Here is a 21,737-nt window from a genome sequence, read left to right as displayed (position 1 = left end):
AAAATCTTGGTCATAAGTGAAAGCTTAAATTCTTCAAAAGTTTCTGAAATTCACCTGGAACAGCTTCCAGCATTCTGAAGATGAGTGGACTTCATAAATTGCCCTTTTACATGATCATACATATATGTCTACCCTCATACACATCAACACTGCAAAGGAAAACTGGTGGCACACATGTACAAGACACTACTCTTAAGTCGGAGCTTCTAGACTAGATGCCAACTTTAGTAGGACTCTCCTGCAGTTACTGCTTATATAGGACTCCTATTACCCACCTTCAATCAGGCAGACAGTTAGGGCTTGTCTATGTAGATGCTTTGAGGGTAGAAAGCCAAGGGGTAAATCTACAGTTCATTGGCTTGCCACATATTAATGGCTGTGTGACCCTGCCACTGTGTACTAGAAGTTCCGTAGTGCACTTTGGTGTACATGCCAGTGTTTTATAGCAGTGTTTCTCAATCAGTGGTATGAGTACCCTAGGAGTACTCGAGAGGAGTTTGGGGGTAGGTCAACACAACTGAAATTTGGAGAAAACTGGATTTTTGTTTTAAGTTTTACAGCGCTTTATTATTTTTGTACTCTTTACACCCAAAAATGTCATCGCCTGCCTGGCTATGATTAAGTTATTTAAACAAATGTGTTTGCAATGGTAGAAAAAAAAGTGTGTGTCTGAAAACTGTAAGTACTGGGGGTACTTTTTTTTAAAGGGGGTATTTATAATTTTTTTTTAAAAAGGGGTACTTTATAACAATAGATTGAGAAACACTGTTTTATAGCAGTATGCAGCGTTATGAATCATAAATTCTGGACACAGCTTTTGAAATTTTCTCATTAACTGTGTGATGACTAAGGGGGCACATGATAGAGGACTATAAAATCATGACTGGTGTGGAAAAAGTGAATAGAGAAAAGCTACTTACTTGTTCCCATAACCTTAGAGCTCAGGGACACCAAATGAAGTTAATAGATATCAGGTTTAAAATAAACTAAAGGAAGTTTTTCTTTATACAACACACAGTCAATCTATGGAACTCCTTGCCACAGAATGTTATGAAGACTAGGACTTTATCAGGGCCCAAAAAAGAGCTAGGTAAATTCATAGAGGTTAGGTCCATCAGTGGCTATTAGCCAGGATGGGTAGGAATGGTGTCCCTAGCCTCTGTTTTTGAAAGGCTGGAAATGGAAGACAGGAGAGGAATCACGTGATGATCACCTGTTCTGTTCACTCCCTCTGGGACACCTGACATTGGCCACTGTTGGAAGACAGGATACTGTGCTAGATGGTCCTTTGGTCTGACCCAGTATGGCCATTCCTTTGTTTTACGTTCTTATGTGATCTGCCTACCTGGGTTTTAAAACTCTATCCATCACTGGCGTATCTGAGTTCTTTAATGCTGCACCTTTGCCAGTAATAAAGAATGAATGCAGTGAAATACCTTTCCTATCAAGTTTTAATTTAGAAATTCTAATGGAATTGTATTTCTGGTGAATTATTGTTTCTCTCAGATGACTGAAGTTTTGGCCTTTTGTTGCTTTGTGACTCATAGTGCATTTGATGTGCAACCTGGCTTATTCTGCCTTTGATTCCTTATTTGGATGTTCTCCTATACTTTAACACAACCCTTTGTTTTGTATACATTTTAATCCCTTACCTTATTACCTAGACCTTTATTTATTTTCACCACTTCTCCCCCTAAAGACAACTTTCATCTCTACACTAGCATAGATTACCTATCTCATCTGTATTTTGCACTCCCTATTTTTCTGTTAAATTATTCATTGATCTGCCCACCCAACCATATTTTTAATTCCTTCTGTAGACTTGCACCTTGCGGCTTGTGATTCTGCATTGATAAATACTAATCACATTTGAAATCTATTCCTATTGCCCAGCTGCTGACTAGGATATGCAAAACATGCCTTAATGTGGTGTGCCTTTATTTACAGTGTGTCAAAACCATTTCAGAGAGGAACTAAAAATTGTGGAATGTTCTGGAATAAAGCAATCAAGCTGCTGGAAAAGGCTTTAAATAGATTTTGTCTGTCACTCACCATTTGGTAACTGAGTCTTGCCATGTAAAATCACTGTTGAAACTGACATGTCTGTCTGCTCAATTTAGCATTCTTCAATTTTGAGTGCATCCAAATCAACTGAATCTGCAGGACTTGATCTTCAAATGTTTGATCAGAATTTGCTTTGAACTGGACTGTTTTATGCACACAGTATTTCAAAAGCGAAGATAAACAGGAACGATCTATGAATATTCCAATAGGCTCTACCCTTGATGTTAATTTTTACTACTCTGGATTAAAATATTTTTATCCAAAATAATTAAATTTTTACATTTATTTTTTTCTGTTGTGGGAAAGGATGTTAAAATGGATAATTCGATTGTTCTTTTGATATGTGCATGTCGAACATTAGCACAGGGCAGCTGTGGAGAATTCAAAGACTATCAAGTGTCACACTGTGAACTGCTAGTTTGCAATGGCCTCTTTCAAATTAAACACATTATGAAGTGATGGCATAGCAGGCTAACACAGTAAAGAAAATCAAACAGCTTTGTATTTCTGAGTTTTGAATTTTAAGAGCTCCTTGTTAGGAACTGTAGCTGTAATTCTTAAAAACAAGTTGATTTTATGATTTTTTCCCACTCTTGAGACTTCATTTCCTGTTCTAGAATTATCTATGGACCATTTACTGTTGGTCTTCAGACAACTGGCTATCCACATTGTGCAGGCTTTCCTTCTTTTTTTTCTTTTCTTTTTGCTAATTTTACTGAAATGAATTAATTTCCTAATACTTTTTTTTATCTGTAACCAGTTTCTGTATTTTCCAAAGGCCTATTATGTGTTCATGAATAGGAAGGGAGCTGGTCAGAAGTTTGTCTTCTCAACTAACTTTAAGTTTTGATCCACACGTTGAAGAAAGTAAGAAACTCTGGAATTGGGTTCTCTAGTCTTCATTTAGTACACTGTGAAAATGAAAGGAAAGAACATAAAATCAATAAGGATGAGGATGGATGTTTATATTTTTATCACAGTTTTATATATAAGACTATTCTAAAAATGTATACAAAAATATGATGGTTTAACAGTTCCCTGGTGTCCATAAACCTGCCAGACTGGGAATTTTCCTGCATGTCACGCTACTGTTTAGTAGCTGCCCCCACATGGTCAAGTACATTGGGAAAGGTCCCCGATGATGTGTGACACCATACCTGCCAATGCTTAGATGCATGGAGCTGCCAGCTCTAACCAGGTTACTGTTGCTACTAGTTACACATATGTTTCAACTGCATTCTGACAATTCTACATGTACTGGAATTTTAAATGTTTTGTTATTTCCGTAATGCCATGGACTGTGCCTTTAGATCTTACAATCAAAATTAAGGACAGAACTGAGCAGCTGCTGAAGGGAAAGATTTGCAGCACAATTTGGTTGCAGAAAGATGGGAGTGTCAATGTTTTCACTGAACAATCATTCTGAACTATTGATTTTTAAGATCAGAATAGTCACTAAAGAAAATGATGCTGTTTTCCCTTCATATGATTGTAAATTGAACAAAAGATTATACAGGAATAACTCCCAAATGTTCATTGTGAGCTGGGATTAATTGATGCTTTTTTTTCCAGCTAATCTTCCAGTACCAACAATTGCTGCGATAGATGGTACTGCATTAGGTGGTGGCCTAGAACTGGCGTTAGCCTGTGACATAAGAGTAGCAGGTAAGACTGAATCCTATTAAATGAACAGGAGATTATTAGCCTTACAGAAGTCTTGACTAATCCTTGTCTTGGCAACAGTCCTTATATGACATTATATATGCTCAATTATTTCTATGTGATTTAGCAAAAACTTGACTGAAATAATTGCTGATGTTTAATTTCAGACCACTTACTGTTGATAGCTAGAGCATTTTTGTTGCCTGTTTTAATTTATTCTTATGAACTTCACTTCATCGTTAGCAGTCTTCACTTTATCATTAGCGGCGATCCCAGAAGGCTAGGGCAGAGATTGAGAATTTTTTTATAATTAAAATGCGCTTGTCATCAAAATTTGTTACGATACAAGCAGGTTGCAGGAAATAGGCCAGAGTAGTTTGTGAGTGTATTATTAAACAAGCAATTAAGCTCTTATAAAATAAAAGTGACAACAGCACATGAAAAGAGGAGCCTTGATCTATCCAGCTGTCAGAACCGTAAAACCATTTGTTGGAAAGTAAATGGAAACTTGCTCTTGAGCAGTTGCCAGCATACTCATAGTATATTAAGCTGTTTGACCCTGAGGGAGTAGTCAGCCAACTAAAGAATTCATAATCATCAGAAACAGACTTCCTCACCATTTCAAGTTGTTAAATAATAGTATTGCCACTTACTTTTAGTGTTTTAAAATCTACAAATAATTCTCTGCATTATTGGATCTAAATAACTTACTTGCATCAGCAATCCTCCTGTGTGAAAATTGATGAGGTACAGAGCCTATCTTGACAGGAATAGCTTCTTGGTTCTTTTAATAAATGCAGATCAATTTGGTGTCTTTCTGTATTTCTATAGGCAAATGATTTTTAAAGTGATGGTTTGTTGTTTGTAAGACAAGTTTAATAAATTAACAGATTGTTATAAAGAATCTTTTGTATAAACTTTTTCAAAGTATTATTTAGTATAAATTATGTAAAATCATTACATTTTATGCTTCTTTTCAAGCCTCTTCTGCTAAAATGGGTCTAGTTGAAACAAAGCTGGCAATCATTCCAGGTGCAGGTATGAATTTGTGTCTTGTATAATACTGAAGATAAGCCCACTGCTATCCAGTGGTCTTGGTGTTGGTGATTTTGCATTGATGGTTATACATTTTGTGTTTAACTTTGTATATTTTTGTTAAGTGTTTAAAACTATGTTAACTAGGGATGTAAATACTGGTTAAATAGTTAACTGGTTAAATTAGACTATTTAATTGGTTAATCATTGGCGGGTTGTCCTGCCCAGGTTGCTCAGGTCCCGCTGGGATCCTGCTTGCTTGCCCAGGTCACTGCAAGGTCCAGCCTGCTCACCCAATGCAGTGAGAGTCCAGCTGGCTGGCCCCATGCAGCCAGGACTATTTCAGCCTCATGCAGCTGGGTGTCTAGTTGCTTAATCGGTAAGCATTCTGGCAAGCCTAATTTATATCCCTGTTTTAAACCATGTTTCCCTCTGAAAATTATAATTTTTTTTCTGATGTCTTTAAGGAAATTAGTTATGTAGGGTTTTTTTAATGGCTGTCTGCCTTAAATCACCTGATACTGAATGATTGTGTAAATGGGATTAATGTCTTTTCGGGAGTCCAGTGGTATTTGGTTGGAGCATGTGCAAAACCATTAATTAATAACTATTATAATAGTAGAATTTGGTGATCCAACACTGTGTACTGTCAGCTCCTTTAGGACACTAATTCAATGTTTGTAGTGCTTTTTTGCTCAGTTATATGAAAATGATGACTGTGGAAGTGTGATGTACATATATCACTCTATCTTATTCAGAATCCTGGTGGGTATCTTCAGATGACAGAGACTACTGTTTTATTTTTTTTAACACCCTCATCTAACTTGGAAGGACAATTGACCCTACTCAGTATTAGTGTGGTTGAAAAGAAAAAAAAAAGGATAACAATGTTTGATTTGAGTCCCTTCTACTGTGAAGGGCATCTATTTTTGTTTTTCAGATAAAATCACTTTGATTTGAACCAAGCTATTTGCCTTTGTGAGGGAAGAACAATATCTTGAGAAAACAAAACTTTTTTGCTTGGGCTTTGGCTGATGCTAGAAGTGTTTTGAGAATTGTGTGCCTTGGTTTTGGAGTAATGTTCATTCTGGCCGGTGAAGACTGTTGGGGGAAATACTAGGTTTGTTGCTAATGGAAATTATCATTGCCTGTATCAGGGAGAGCAGGGTGTCATCTGTCCTTAAGGAAGCATTGGTTTAACCTCGTGGCAAAAACCTGGATTTGGCAGTCTGAATGCTTTTTGCCATTTCAGAATTTCCATTACTGGTTAAGATTTCTGAAGACGATGTAATGAGACATCTCTCAATATCTTAATTGGGTGTTTCGGATCACCTAGATTATTCTCAATTTAAGTTCAGCCTTTTTTTTTTTTTTTTAAGAGCATGCATATAGCACTGGTTTATCCTGATGATTGATCCCCCTCTTACCATAGGTGAATGAGATATTCATACATATATTTTTAGATCTGTCAGTTGCCTGTGTTGATGCTGATCATGAGATATTGCCTTGCCAATAGATTCTAGTGGGAGTAGAAGGTGGTGCTATCAATGACTTGTATTCTATTCTTTGAGAGCTACCAAAGGGTGGTGATAAGGTGATGGCAACCTAGATAAGGATATTAAATTTAGAGTAATCAACTAATCGAATAGTCGATGCAATTTGCATCAACTATTCGATTAGTTAATAAGGGCACCTCCGCCTTTGAAATATAGCAAGAGCCCTTCCAGCTCTTGCTACATTTCAAAAGCGGAAGCACCGCTGGGCCAGTGGGAGACTCAAGCAATCCCCAGCTGGTCCCATGCTCTTTCTACATTTCAAAGGCAGAAGTGCTGGCAGTTCCCCATTGCGCCCCTGCCCTCCCTACTCATGGCGACGGTGCTAGAGAGAACCAGCTTTTCAGCTGACTCCCCCCGGCACCGGCTCCTGCTCCCTCCTTGCTGCCTCTATCTGATAGAGGTAGCAAGGTGGGGGCGGGGAGCGACTTGTCGAGTCGACTATCTGATAAGCATATGCTTTTCGGACAGTCGACTAGTTGCTTACATCCCGAGTCCTAGAGGCAGAAAACCAAAGATAATATATGCAGCGGCTGGTTGATGTTCAGTCATTTCAAGAACAAGCCTAGAAGAATACATGTTGTTTTGGATATGTTACATTCTAGTGACCTTTTATTTGAACAGCTCTAATGCTTTTCTGTCACACATGTATCTGCAATGGAGACCTAGATTCTATCTATAATCTGTCCAAGTTATAAGCATTTGAAAAATTGTAGTTTGTGCATGCTCTTTATTTTATTTTATGCTTTTATTTTACCAGTTAAAATCTACAAAGATTCCACCCTCATTGAACATTCTCTGATTTCTCACAATTCCTAGTGATAACCACACTGTACTTGCACCACTGCTATAGAGTGACTTAGCATACTTCATGGCTATGTCTACACTGGCATGATTTTCCAAAAATGCTTTTAACGGAAAAGTTTTCCGTTAAAAGCATTTTCGGAAAAGCACGTCTAGAATGGCAGGATTCTTTTCCGCAAAAGCACTTTTTGCGGAAAAGCGTCTGTGGCCAATCTAGACATGGTTTTCCGCAAAAAAGCCCTGATAGCCATTTTCGCGATCGGGGCTTTTTTGCGGAAAACACTACTGTGCAGTTTACACTGGCCCTTTTGCGCAAAAGTCTTTCGGAAAAAGACTTTTGCCAAAACGGGAGCAGCATAGTATTTCCGGAAAATCACTGACGATCTTACATGAGATCGTCAGTGCTTTTCCAGAAATTCAAGCGGCTAGTGTAGACAGCTGGCAAGTTTTTCTGCAAAATCAGATGATTTTGCGGAAAAACTTGCCAGTCTAGACAGAGCCCATATGTTCTTGACTCTTACTTGTGATCAGAATGTGACTTAATAGAAGAGTTCCAGACCAAGCTGGAAGAGTAAGCATCTCAAACAGTCATTAAGAGAAAGCAGAAAGCTGTCTCCCTGCTGTCCAGGGGTGGGAGGGAAGCCCGAGCTTCGTGGACTGAATCAAGGCAGGCCTCCAGCTGGATCAGGCCTTCAGGCACTGCCTGGCATGGGGAGGAAAGGCTCTGCACTGGGATCTGTAGTGCAGAGAAGCTCTGTCCTCTGTGCTTGCTTGCATGCTCCACCCCGTTGCTCCCATTAGCTAGGAATCCTGGCCCATAGAGTAACAGGGGGTGATGTCTGCCAGTGCAGGGCAACAGAGAGAGCAGAGCTTCCCCTGCTCCCTCTTGCACCTCATTCCTTCCCAGATCCCACAGCTCCTGCACCTTTCCTCCCACCCAGACCCTGCACAACCAGCCCACTCCTGCACTCTATCTCCTGCTCAGACTCCAGTCCTGAAGCCCACCACCCAGACCCTGTACCTGCACCCCCAGCTCACTTCCCAGAAGCCCTCTCCCATATACGGAACCCCTCATTTTTGGCCCCACCCCGGAGTCTATGAGGGTCCCTCAAAATCTAGAAGCCCTGGTTCCCCAGAAGGGTTAATCTGGCCCTAGAAGGAAGCCCTGGACCGTGTTGTCCCCCACCCCTAACCTCCAAGGGGCTGAAGTGCAAGGGGATGCCTGGTGCCCTGAGTTGCATGAATGAGGGAAGTGTTTCTCTTTTTTCTGTTTATTAGTTGAGGCCCACATCTGTGAGGATTTTTGCTTCTGACTTGCGTGTGTCACACAACTCAAAAAAGGTTCCTCACCCCTGGTCTAAAGGTTCTAAGTTCTCTGATGACTAAAATGTATTATGACACACAGTGGGATTTCTGTGTTTCTGGTTAGTTTTTATTTTTAAAAATTAGGAAATTAAAGATACCTACAAAAAGTAAGTTGAACAAACAAAAATAATATTGAATAGTCAAGTCCCAAAAAGTTAGGATATGCTGGAATTAATTTTGCCTGTACAACCTTAAATTTAGCTGCATTATGCATATTCTTTATGATGATCTTTAATTACATGATCACTCTGGGATCTGATTTGCAGAAGTGCTGATCGCTAACTGCTGCAACTGAACTCAGTGTGAGCTGTGCTTTAAACATGCAAAGTATTGTATTATGCTAAGTACTCTGAAATACCCTCCTTTGATTTGAGGCGAAAGGCTATTAAATTAATGAATGGGGGAAAAGTGATAATACTATTGTTTATATAAAAAAGAAATGGCTTTTTATACAGAGGAATCAGCTTATTGAGTGTGCCCACAAAATCATTCACTAACATATTACGGAGAATGAAGAGGTGTGTGAAATTGGTGCTTTCAGAGGAACAAACTAGATTTAGACCAGGATCTGATATAGTAGATGAGTATTTGTGCCAAGACATGTATCAGAAGTACATAGAACAGCCATACCATCTAGAACAACTACTCAGACTTCATACCAGCTTTTGAGAGCATTTGGAAGAAAGGGCTTCGGCAAGTTTTGAGAATGTTTGACGTGCCAAGAAATTGATCAAGCTGATAGAGAATATCTATGGCAACTCAGTGGGTGCAGTGAGAATAGGCAAGAAGCTGATGGAGTGGTTCAGGGTGACCTAAGGAGTGAGACAAGTATTCACACTATTGCTAGCTTTGTTCAAGTTAGTACTGGAAGGAGTAATGGCTCTAGCACTCAGAGATGAAAAGGGAAGAGTCATATTATGTGGGAAGACAGCAACTAACTCTAGATTTACAAATGATACTGGCCTGATAGAACTGAAAAAGGAGCATTTACAGAGAATAAGTGACAAGATAGTCCAAAAAAGCAGAAAATTCAGACTGAAGAACAGCATGGAGAAGACAAAATGTATGGTAATTGGAAGTCAAGAGGAAGAGGTCAAAATTAACGTTGGAGACAAAGAACTAGAACAAGTAGAAATAATTGTTGTACCTTGGAATGCTAGAATTGAAGAATAAGGATTGTGAACGTGACCTAAAAAAAAAGAATTAGGCTAGAAGCTCCAGCATTCAGAAAACTATGTAAGATCTGGAATGCTAAAGACAGTTTGATTAAAATGAAAATTAGAAGGAAGTCAAGTGTCAATTCCGCATTTTACAAAAGCTCTATTCAGTGTTGTTGGAACTAGTAACAACAAACATCAGATATATGGTTACCATCATCATTATCATCCTCTCTATAAAAATTGTTCCAGAACTCTTGATTCTGCTATAGTTAAAGTAGAGTCACTTAATATTTTAAAAAATTCAATAAGTGTTCTAACATTTTCATTCTAACTTTGATTGTTTTGAAATTTGCTGCATTTCATGGGATATAAGAGGTAGGGTTAATGGTCTAGATTTTGAGTAATGTAAACAAGGGGTTGCTTCCTGAGAATAGGCTCCCTAAGTTGATCTTGTGTTTACAAAATTATGTAATTTGTGTACAGTTGTGGCTCATATTGTTGTTTTAATAATCTCCAATCTGATATCAAATGCTCAAGACTGGTTTCAGTGAGTTCATCGCATCCACTGCCCTTTTGAGGAAGCAATATTAAGATACTGAGGGTTAAACTTGTAACTGCAGAGTGATTCAAGCTAAACTGGCATGCCACAGTGAGTGAAATGCACATGTGCATCAAGACTAGGCTCTGTTGTAAGTCAGAGGCTTTGCAGGCAGTCCAATGTCAGAGTAACAAATGCCTCAAGGTGACATACAGTGCCCACTGAACCTGAGCAACACCCAAGCATTCTGCATTCGTATCTTTCCCTTGGTAGAAAACGTATGTTATTCATGTTCCATGCTCTCTACTTAAAATTTCTGCTTTAACAGCTGATATTTCAAAGTGTTCTAAAAACCACATGTAGATTCTGATATTACTTTAGAAATATTGTCAAGAAAATTAGCGTTAATTAAATAGAGGGAAGATGAGACTCTAGGAAGCAGTTAGGATAATGTAATCATGACTTATGCTCCTCAACCACTTCCTGAACAGTAGGACTCAGTATGATTAAAGGAAAGTGAGGTGTTGAGTGAGCCTCCCAAAAAAGAGCTGCGTTAAACACTTTCAAATTCTTACAACTTTTTGATGTTGGCTAAGGGAAAATCCTTAAAGCCACCTTCATTTAGTTTATAGCATGGTCTGTCCCTGAGGCCATCTGTTGAATGGGACAAAAGACCAGTTTAGAAATATGTCAGATATAATTGCACTACAAATAATTTATAACCTCTGATTACAGACAGTAAAACAGCTGTGAGAGCAGTTACTAGTTCTGAAACTTTTGTGAGTGTGACACACTGATCAGTGTACTCCTTTGGTGGTTTAAGGCAATGGTTCTTAAAGTGTGGCCCATGGACCATTAGTGCTCTGCGTCCATCCTGTAGGTAGGCTGAGTGCTTGGGGTTCGACCCACCACACCTGCAGTGGGGAGACCATGCTGGCATACCAGCCCTATATTCACGCCCCCCTCCTCACCTGCCCAGTGAGCCAGATTCCCCTTGCAAGGAAAGGAAGCGGCTTTGTGTGCTGCTTCTGCCCCTCCTTTCCCAGCTGGAGCAAAGCAGCCCAGGAAACCACTTGCCTGGAGGCTTTCCCCATTGCTACTGATGACTGGAGCAGCAGGGGCAGTTTCTGTAAGCATGACTGTAAGCATGGGACCAGGTAAGCACCCACCATCCCCTTCATGCCCATCCCTCTCTTACACACCCCTCCCACTGAGACCGTGCACCCTTACCCCGCCTTCACCCATTTTATCATCATGGATGGTTGGCTGGTGGTCCATGGAAAGGTCTGTATTGAGTGAGTTGGGCCGCGGGCCCAAAAGTTTGAGAACCACTGGTTTAAGAGTGCAAGTGCTATCTGAAGAACAGTGAGGTTGAATCTTCTACTTCAATGATTTGTGTGCTATGCACATTTGGCCCACAGGTGCTAAAACTTCAGGGATGTGATGGGGATGAAATGAGTGAAGCAGTTCACACATCGCAGAGTTATCATTCCAGAGCATATTCATCTTTATGGTGTATTCTCATTCAGCTGAGAATAGCTTATTGAGATGAATGGGTTATTTGCACCTCTTTGAGACTTCTATACTACAGATGAATGCACAGAGATAAGACCTCTTGGGACCTATGTTACAGGTTTTTCATAACTTATACAGCATTTTTTTCTGAAAAGGAGATACCCAGGATCAAATCTCTGGCCAAAAATGTATTCCTTCCTGGAAAACCATTACTATTTGTCAGATTCTCCAACAAATTATTCAAATGGCTATATAAGTAAGCTACTATTCATCTGGGACCCTTCTTCGTTTCCTTTTGTCTAGGATAACCAAAAGATGCAATTAATTTCTGGACAACTTACCCTCACAGATTTTCATAGTTCATTAAGTAGTGGGCTCTCATCATGAATATCAGGTGGAAGATAACTGATTGAAATAGTACTGACCCAAATCATAATAGGCACCCATCAGGTTTGTGGAGCTTATGTGACCCGCCACCATGTCAAAGCAAATGGTTCTCATAAGGGTAGTATAGTAGTAATTGGCTGGAACTTAGAGCCAATGGAAGTGCCCTTAGGATGTTCACAATGCTTCTGAGTCCAACTCTGTGTTAATACAAAGTGACAACTATAGATTCCTCATTTATATAAAGAAGCAAGGATGAACAGAGTCTCTATTTTTGGTCAAAACCAGAAAGAATTCTTCACTGCATGAAGGCAATAAGCAGACAGTCCTTACTGGTCCTATTCATTGTATAACACTGAGTGAATTTGGCCTTTTGTACCTAAGGAAAGCTAATTATTTAAGATGGCAAGAAAACTCATGTGACAATCTCTGGGTGAATGTAAAAAGACTTAGCTTTTTCAAATGGGAATGCCAGGTGACATGTAACGTTGATGCATTCTCCTTTGAGTGTCAGAACTCTGAGGCCTGATTCTTATTTACACAGGTCTGGCAGTTGTAAATGGGCCTTCCTGTAATTGAAAATTGGTCCCTTTATGCCTGGCCCTTCCAAGGTCGCTGTAAAGATCAGAATGACAAGTCTTCATAGTGCTCATAGCTCCAAACTAGCCAACAGGTCATGTTTACCATATAGTAGAGAGATTTTTCTGTTTACATGGAAATTGCCATCATTTAAGGTGTTGCAGTTCAGGGTGACTTCATTTGTGTTTCCCTTTAGTGATTCAACAAAGGCATCCACTCTTAGGCTTCCAGTAACCCAACTCCATTGCCTTTTCTGATTGGAGACTCGTATGTCTGACTGGGGCCTTTCCAAGCTGTGCAGTTGCCTGCCTTCCCTGTGTTTGCGGTACAGATAGGTTATCCAAGGACATCTATTAGTACCATAGCACTTCCTGTGCAAACCTACTTTATTCTTAAGGTAAAAAGTGTCACTGAGAAAACAAATTAAAAACTATACCTAACTATACCTCAGCCCAACATGGGCTCCATTAGTAGCAGTTGTTTGGGGTTTCTTTTGTGGTAACAAGTTCATCCCAGCCTAGCACACTTATAACATGTTTAGTCCATCCTTTATATTGTTCATGGGTAACTCCAGGAGCAGGTAACTACAGTAAAACTCCAATAGTCTGGCATCCAATTGTACGGCACTCCTGATAGTTCGGCATCAAAATGGCAAGAGCCTATTGAGTGAGCTTTGGCAAAAAATGGTCATAAAGCAACAGCAGCAGCAGCTGAACCGAGCGAAAAGGGTTAAAAAAACTAACACATCACAGTATACAGTATGTACAATAAAAGGGTTAAGAACACTTTATATACAGTATATACTGTATACAGTATATATATAAAACCATCTTATGGTACCTCCTGATAGTCCGGCACCACTGAGGTCCCAAAGGTTCCGGATTATTGGAAGTCTACTGTAGTAGATTATGGGATTTCTTCCTCAGGATAAAGCTTCAAAAGAGTGGATTCAAAATGGATCATTTGTATTCCCCTTAGTTCCCAAGTACCTCTTAGGAAATCGAGTTTACATATACTGTCCCAAAAAGTCCTTTGAAGTTCCTAAAATATACATTGCTCAAGATTTTAGAAAAGTTATATACCATCTTCCAATAATACATAAACAGTTGCATTTCAATATAATTGTCCTCAAAGAATCAAACCCAATTCAATAAGTTTTAGCTAAATTCAGTAAAGTTCATTTGGGATAGTACAGGATATTGCCAGTCACACAAGAGCTTTCTAATACAAGGGCCAATCCTGTACTCTGACCCAGGGATATTTTCCTTGTTGAAACAGACACCATGAAAGGCTAACATGTTTGTATTCTGGCTACTCATTACTGCTGGCAGACAGACTTCTGCTGGCAAGATCTGTCTCTAGTATTCTTCATGGCTATGTCTACACTACAAGGTTTTTGCACAAAAACATCCGTTTTTGCACAAAAACCGGTGGAGTGTCCACATCTCAAACGCGTTTTTGTGCCCAAAACCCCCCAAACAAGCAGTAAATCAACAGGACAGAGGGCTTTTGCCAGTAGAGTTATTCCTCTCCCCACAAGGCATAACTTCTTTTTTGCGCTACAGCTCTTGCGCAAAAAGGCATGTGTGGATGCTCCGCAGGGGTTTCTTGTGCAAAAAGACCCTATTAGAAAAAGCACAGGTGCTCTGATGGCCATTCTGTTAGGGTGTGTCTAGACTACATGGCTCCGTCGACGGAGCCAGGTAGATGAGGCAGGACGACAAAGGGAAATGAAGCGGTGATTTAAATAATCACTGCTTCATTTAAATAAAAATGGCCACCGCTCTGTGCCGATCAAGCTGTTTGTCGGCACAGCATGGCAGTCTAGAAGGGGATCTGCTGACCCCAGAACCCTTTGTCGGCAGATCCTGTAAGCCTCGTTTCACGAGGCATAAAGGATCTGCCGACAAAGGGTTCTGGGGTTGGCAGATCCCCTTCTAGGCTTCCCCGCCGTGCCGACAAACAGCTTGATCGGCACGGCACAGCGGCCATTTTTATTTAAATAAAGTGGCAATTATTTAAATCACCGCTTCATTTCCCTTTGTCGAGTAAACTAATCTACATGGCTCTGTTGACAGAGCCATGTAGTCTAGACGTACCCTTAATGGCCATCAGAGCTTTCTTGCACAAGAGCATCAATGCAATGTGCAGCTTTTGTAATGCTCTTTTGAGGTATGGACGTGCTTTTGCACAAGAAGTTTTTGCGGAAAATCTCTTCTGCTAAAAGCTTCTTATGCAAAAACCCTGCAGTTCAGACAAAGCCCCAATGTTTAAAAATTTCTTTGCTGGTTTAAACACCAGTTTCTAGAAATTGTCTAAAATTTAATCTGGGTGACTTCCTAAGGATTTGGACCTGATCTGTTTCCAGGTTCATATCACAACATTAAGGGCTGCCAACTAGGGTCATATATGAAACAGACTTTAGGGGCTGCAGCCCAGGGACCAAAGATGCAGCCACTACATACTGTGTTCCTGTGTGGCTCTGCTTGGCCAGGGGAAGCTCCGAGCACTGCCATTCCTCCTCTCTTCCCCCTGGCTGGAACTGCATTGCTCTCTGTCCCTGCACTTGCTGGGATGCTTTTCCTCTGCTGCTCCCATTGGCCAGGAATTGTGGGTAGCACCTGATGTTCAGGGTGGCACAGAGCCACCTGTTCATACACACGCACCCCGCCAAATGGGAACTGCATCAGGTAAGTGCACCAATTCCTTCCTCTATTTCCTGCCTTTGCAAACCCTGCACCCTAACTTTCTCACAGATCCTGCACCCACACTTGCAGCCTGTTCCCTGGCAGCCCCTTCCTGCATACTACAACCCTCATTTTTGGCTCCACACCAGAGCCTAGGGGGCACTACTATATTGGCCATGCTGCCAAGGTCTTACAATGGCAAGGGAATGTAGTCTATGATAAACACAATATAAGATTTTCCTCAGGAAATTACCAGACTTGTATCAGACAGCCTATAATGAGCTGGAACTTGAAGTTAGTTGGTCTACACCCCTATGAAATCAACCTTTTTGAATCGTATGAGATAAGGACACCTTGTTTCAGTGAGAGTAATCTTTCTCAAGTGTATGACTGCTGCTAAGAGGATGTAGGCGCTTTTTTTGCTTTTCTGTCTCAAAGTCGTTTTTCCACCTTATCAAGAAAAAGTTGTACTCTTCATGGATTTAGATTTCCTATACAAATCATCTCTTTTTTCCCCACATAAGTTATCTCTGTCCTATGGTTATGCCCCAAACAAAAGCACAGAGAAATACATTTTCAGAATCTGGATGTCGTTTTCTGTAGTACAGGCAGTCCCCGGGTTACGTACAAGATAGGGACTATAGGTTTGTTCTTAAGTTGAATTTGTATGTAAGTCGGAACTGGTACATATTGTAGGGGAAACTCTAGCCAAACATTTCTCCAGAGCTCAGTTTTATTCTCCCACACCTCACTTCCCTCAGTCCTTTATTCTCAAGCTGAGGTGTCTGCTGAGAAAAGCTGCTCCGCCTCTCCCTGGTCTGCTGGAGGGGGCGGGGGGGGGGGGGCGCTAGCTTCGCGTCTCCCTGGTCTGCTGGGGGGGAAGCAGCTAGTGCGGGGTTGCCTCACCCCGTTTGTAAGTAGGATCCGATGTAAGTCGGATCCATGTAACCCGGGGACTGCCTGTACCTTTTGATTTAGGCAGATACTATATAAGAGACTAGCTGGACTTACTGAGCGTTGCTCGGGAAACCGGAGAAACAAAATTTAGAAAATGTAGGAAAGGAGGGGATCCTGAGCCGGGGACCCCCAGAGCCACACACCCTGGGGACTGATGGCTCCTGCCCCATATCTGATCCTCTGAGAGCAGCAGGACCCTCCTCCCCCGAGGATCGAGCAGCCAGCCCCCAGGAGAACAGTACACAGTTATGTAGCCAGGAGCAAGGGGACTTCTGTTTGCAAGGTTGGCTCAGAGATCCACCTGCCCTGCCTTGACAAGCAAAAGCTCAGAGCTCACATCTAACCCTGATGGCTGGAGTCAGACACATAAGAGCCCCACTCACAGTACGCTTCACAGCAGTGTAGCGCATCGAGGGTTTAACCCGGCCCCTCCGCCCTGCACTGTAGCAGGCACACAGATTCGGTCTACTCGGATAAGCCCAGCGAGATGAGCAGAAAGGCTTGCTGGCTTTGATTTTGTTTTCTGGAGGGGGGAAGGGTGGCAGGTGTGGAGCAGCCCCAGGTGGAGGGGAGGTTACACGCGGGGGGGATGGGGGGTGCCCGAGCTATTGTGCACGTGGGGGTGGGAGCACTGCATACCAGCGGGGCAGGAGGGGGAAGAGGGTCAGTTATGTAACCTCGCGGGCGGGAGGGGGTGAGTCCCAGGAGGCTACTTGTGGGAGCGGCGCCCCAGCTTGTGCCCGGGGCTGCAGGTACCGTGGGGGGCAGGGCGGTACCCCGATTGAGTCCAAAAGTACCTTAACCTTTCATCCAGGAGAAGGTTTTATCCCATGCAAAGATGGGTTGCGGTGGCTCTTACAGGGTATGTATAGACTACATGGCTCTGTTGACGGAGCCATGTAGATGAGTTTACTAGACATAGGAAAATGAAGAGGCTGTTTAAATAATCGCCGCTTCATTTACATCAAAATGGTTTCCGCGCTGTTCCGATCAGCTGTTTGGTGGCACAGCGGGGCAGTCTGGACGCTCCGTAGTTGACAAGGGAAGCCTTTGTCGACTGCTCCGTTATGCCTCGTGAAATGCAGTTTACCGGAGTGGTTGACAAAGGCTTCCTGTCGATGGAGCCATGTAGTCTAGACATACCCATAGTGTCCAAATTATTAGCTCACAAAGTTACAAATATTTTCCTTTATATATTAGATAGGGTGGTATTTGGACAGATGCAGTGGAAGAAAATCAGATTCTCTGTCCATTTGGGGCACAGGCTGTCAGTTAGGGAGATGGCAGGTGGGGAGGAGTGGGGCGCTGTCTGTGGGGTACAGGGTGACATTTAAGGAGGTGGCGGGGGAAGGTTGGGGAGGAATGGGGCGCTGTCTATGTGGGGCACAGGCTGGCAGTTAGGGAGGTGACGGCAATGGGGGGGGGCTGGCAGCATGCGAAAGAACCGACCCCGCTCTTCCTTCTCTCTCTCCCCCCTTTGTGTCTGGCCCAGTGCCGGTTTTAACCATCAGCGCCCTTTTCCATGCTGGTGTCCCTGCTCTCCCCAGGTCAACCTTCCCGCCAGTTTGTACGCCGGCTGAAGCGCGCTTGTGCTGTGAAGGTGGTCCTCCGCGCGCTGCCTCTGTGCAAGCGCCACAGGCCCAGAACAGCAGTGGCCTGGGAGTGCATTGCTGTGGCAGAGCTAGTGTGGGGGAAAGAAAGGGGGGCCCCTGTCACACTCTCCCACAGTACCTTAAACCTTCTCCTGGAGGAAAGGTTATCCCATGCAAAGTTTGGTTGCGGTAGCTGTTATAATGTCCAAGTTATTAGAGCACAAACATACAAACATTCTCCTTTATATATTAGATTAGAGGAATTCTGTTCTTATCAGAAATCTTTTTTCTCAGAATATGTATATGAGCACTCCTTTTCTAGTTTGTTGCTCTTTTTAAATTATTTTTATTTATATTTTATTGCTATTTATCTATTGCTTAGCATTGTAAACTTATTTTGGGAATTGTAGTGTTTGGAGGATTCCTTGTCAGCAGAACTGCCTCCATCTTATTTAAGAAGATCTGGAATTATAGCTCTGTCTTGAGAAGAAGATAATGAAAATAACTGTGGAAACATAACATGAGTAATATAGTGTGTGGTTGATGAGTTGGTAATTCTGGTAGACTCTCAAATACTTTCTTGGACTAATAGGAAATGACCATGTAAGGATATTGCTATGATAAAACACTGGAGGTACTTTCTGGTACTATCCAAATATTCTTGATGTGATTGCATATAAGGTGTTGAATTCTTTGGAAAATTTGGCAGTGCTAAAGACACAAATTATGCTCTTGCATAACTCCAGTAAAGTCAATGGAATTATGTCAACAGAGATTTTAACCAAATTAGATTAAATCCTACCAGCTGGAGTTGCACTTTTACAGCTTTTCAACTCTTTTTTTAAAAGTAATTTTAATTGGCAATATTTCAGCAAGGTTCATAAAAAATTTTTTACTATTGCTTCCTCTGGTTAAGATATGATTAATTTATTATGCAGTCTTCTGTTACAAAGCTGTGAAGAAAAATAGAATAAAATTTGTTCAGTACGTTAATTCTTGAAATTTTTTGCAGTTAAGTTGCATATTTCACCCTAAATGCTTTTCTTAACCCTTTAATACCATTGTTGGTCCTCTGAACATGTCTCAATTTTTTCCAGAGATGCATATGTATACAGGATATATATCTAAATACATAGGGCCGATTCTCTCTTGAAAGTATGGTGTGGATAATAAATCAAGTTTGAAAGATTGAGGCATTTAAAGTTATTTATTATTTCTTTGGTTACAGTCACCTAAGAAAACATGTACAGGTTTTTTTTTCTTATTTTGACAACCTGTTTTAGGGGGCCAGAACTATTGTATTATGCATTCCAAGAGATATAGAGCAGGAACATGAGTAGTTTTATTCTTTGTGTAGGAAGAAAATGTAAGTGTGCAAATTAGGCTTAATGGATCTTTATAAATGTTCAGAATCCTTTAAATTAATCCCCTTTCAGAGTTAACCAGAATAATGTTCTGTATGAATGAATTTTCCTTAAAACTGAAAAACATTCCTTTTGTGATGAGTAAGATATGAGGGGAATTTCCAGATGTGACACTTATGCAAAATGCATTCGTGCAAACAGCAGTTATACAATTCATCCAGGTGTCAAAGGTTAAAGAAATACCGTGAAGCTTTGAGCCTGAAATTCGAGCCACATTTTCATGGTAGAATATCTTCTAGGTGTAAATACTAAAGCTTCTACTAAAGTATAAAATTATTGAACAAATTGGTAATGATGGGGGGTGGAAGAGGGATACAAGACTCATAACATCAAAATCCAATTGTAATTTTACTCTGCTCAAATGCTAATTTAAGAATATTTGAAACAAAAACAAAATATAACATTTTGCTTTCCACATAATTAGAACTATCATTTATTTACTCTTGGGAACACTCCTGTATTGGCAGGCTGATGGAATAGAAGACGTGATTGCTCTTTTCCACCTCCAATTTCTATGACGTTCTAAATGTAAGAAGAAAAGAACATTTTCTGAAAGAATAACTCCTAACTTTCAAATTTTTAAAATTGAAATTTAACATCTTTTATCTTTTAACATCTTTTTATTTAACATCTGGTATTACAGAAACCTGGTGGGATGGGACGCACGATTGGAATGTTGGTATGGAAGGGTACGGCTTGCTCGGGAAGGACAGACAGGGAAAAAAGGGAGGAGGGGTTGCCTTGTATATTAAAAATGTACACACTTGGACTGAAGTGGAGATGAACGTAGGAGATAGCTGTGTAGAGAGTCTCTGGGTTAAGCTAAAAGGGGTAAAAAATGAGGGTGATGTCATGCTAGGAGTCTATTACAGGCCACCTAGCCAGGAGGAAGAGGTGGATGAGGCCTTTTTTAAACAATTAACAAAACTATCCAAAGCCCAAGATTTGGTGGTGATGGGGGACTTCAACTATCCAGACATATGTTGGGAAACTAACACAGCGGGGCACAGGCTATCCAATAAGTTTCTGGACTGCATTGGAGACAACTTTCTGTTTCAGAAGGTTGAAAAAGCTACCAGAGGAGAAGCTGTTCTGGATTTGATTTTAACAAATAGGGAGGAACTAGTTGAGAACTTGAAAGTGGAAGACAGTATGAGGGACAGTGATCATGAAATAATAGAGTTCATGATCTTAAGGAAAGGTAGAAGGGAGACCAGCACAATTGAGGTAATGGATTTTAGGAAGGCAGATTTTGATAAGCTCAGAGAACTTGTAGGTAAGGTCCCATGGGAAGCAAGACTGAAGGGAAAAACAACTGAGGAGAGTTGGAAGTATTTCAAAGGGACGTTGTTAAGGGCCCAAAAGCAAACAATTCCGCTGTGTAGGAAAGATAGAAAATACGGCAAAAGACCAGCTTGGCTTAACAAGGAGATCTTGCATGATCTCAAAATAAAAAAGGAGTCCTATAAAAAATGGAAACTAGGACAAATAACAAAGGATGAATATAGGCAAGCAACATGGGAATGCAGGGGCAAGATTAGAAAGGCAAAGGCACAAAATGAGATCAAACTAGCTACAGGCATAAAGGGAAACAAGCAGACCTTTTATAAATACATTAGAAGCAAGAGGAAGACCAAGGACAGGGTAGGCCCACTGCTTAGTGAGGAGGGAGAAGCAGTAACAAGAAACTTGGAAATGGCGGAGATGCTCAATGACTTCTTTGTTTCGGTCTTCACCGAGAAGTCTGGAGGTGTGCCTAACGTAGTGAATACAAGCAGAGAGAGGGTAAGTTTAGAAGCTAGGATACACAAAAACAAGTTAAAAATCACTTAGGAAAGTTAGATGTCAGCAAGTCACCAGGTCCTGATGAAATGCATCCCAGGATACTCAAGGAGCTGATAGAGGAGGTATCTGAGCCTTTAGCTATGATCTTTGAAAAATCATGGAAGACAGGGGAGATTCCAGAAGACTGGAAAAGGGCAAATATTGTGCCCATCTATAAAAAGGGGAATAAGAACAACCCAGGAAACTACAGACCGGTCAGTTTAACATCTGTCCCAGGGAAGATAATGGAGCAGGTAATTAAAGAAATCATATCCATCACTTGGAAGGTAATAAAGTGATAGGGAATAGCCAGCATGGGTTTGTGAAGAACAAGTCATGCCAAACTAATCTGATAGCTTTCTTTGATAGGATAACAAGCCTTGTGGATAAGGGAGAAGCGGTGGATGTCATATACCTAGACTTTAGTAAGGCATTTGATACGGTCTCGCATGATATTCTTATTGATAAACTAGGCAAATATAACTTAGATAGGGCCACGATAAGGTGGGTGCATAATTGGCTGGATAACCGTAGTCAGAGAGTTGTTGTTAATGGTGCTAAATCCTGCTGGAAAGGGTTAACAAGTGGAGTTCC

At 41.1% G+C, this 21,737-nt stretch overlaps 1 protein-coding gene and 1 long non-coding RNA gene across 6 annotated transcripts in view; one reads left to right on the top strand and one right to left on the bottom strand.

Annotated features, from left to right (window-relative positions):
* AUH (AU RNA binding methylglutaconyl-CoA hydratase) overlaps window positions 1-21,737 on the top strand; it is a 214,421-nt gene that overhangs the window by 89,877 nt on the left and 102,807 nt on the right. For 4 of the 5 annotated variants that reach the window (XM_075931897.2, XM_075931894.2, XM_075931895.2 and 1 more), the window contains 2 exons: window positions 3,637-3,729; window positions 4,708-4,764. In XM_075931897.2, the coding sequence (XP_075788012.2) occupies window positions 3,637-3,729; window positions 4,708-4,764 (150 nt within the window). The remainder of the gene's footprint in view (window positions 1-3,636; window positions 3,730-4,707; window positions 4,765-21,737) is intronic. The other variant, XM_075931898.2, reaches the window with a different exon arrangement.
* The window catches only part of LOC142829863 (uncharacterized), a 32,228-nt gene continuing 13,328 nt past the window's right edge, over window positions 2,838-21,737 (bottom strand). The window contains exons 2-4 of the long non-coding RNA XR_012904737.1: window positions 4,438-4,551; window positions 3,903-4,006; window positions 2,838-2,975 (exon numbers count right to left, since the gene is read on the bottom strand). This is a non-coding gene — a long non-coding RNA (uncharacterized LOC142829863). The remainder of the gene's footprint in view (window positions 2,976-3,902; window positions 4,007-4,437; window positions 4,552-21,737) is intronic.

The sequence above is a fragment of the Pelodiscus sinensis genome, chromosome 6 (genome assembly GCF_052426305.1).
Source record: "Pelodiscus sinensis isolate ZL-2025 chromosome 6, ASM5242630v1, whole genome shotgun sequence".
Classification (NCBI taxonomy): domain Eukaryota; kingdom Metazoa; phylum Chordata; order Testudines; family Trionychidae; genus Pelodiscus; species Pelodiscus sinensis.
Note: the sequence above shows the minus strand (reverse complement) of the source record. Positions and strands in the feature narration are given on the sequence as shown.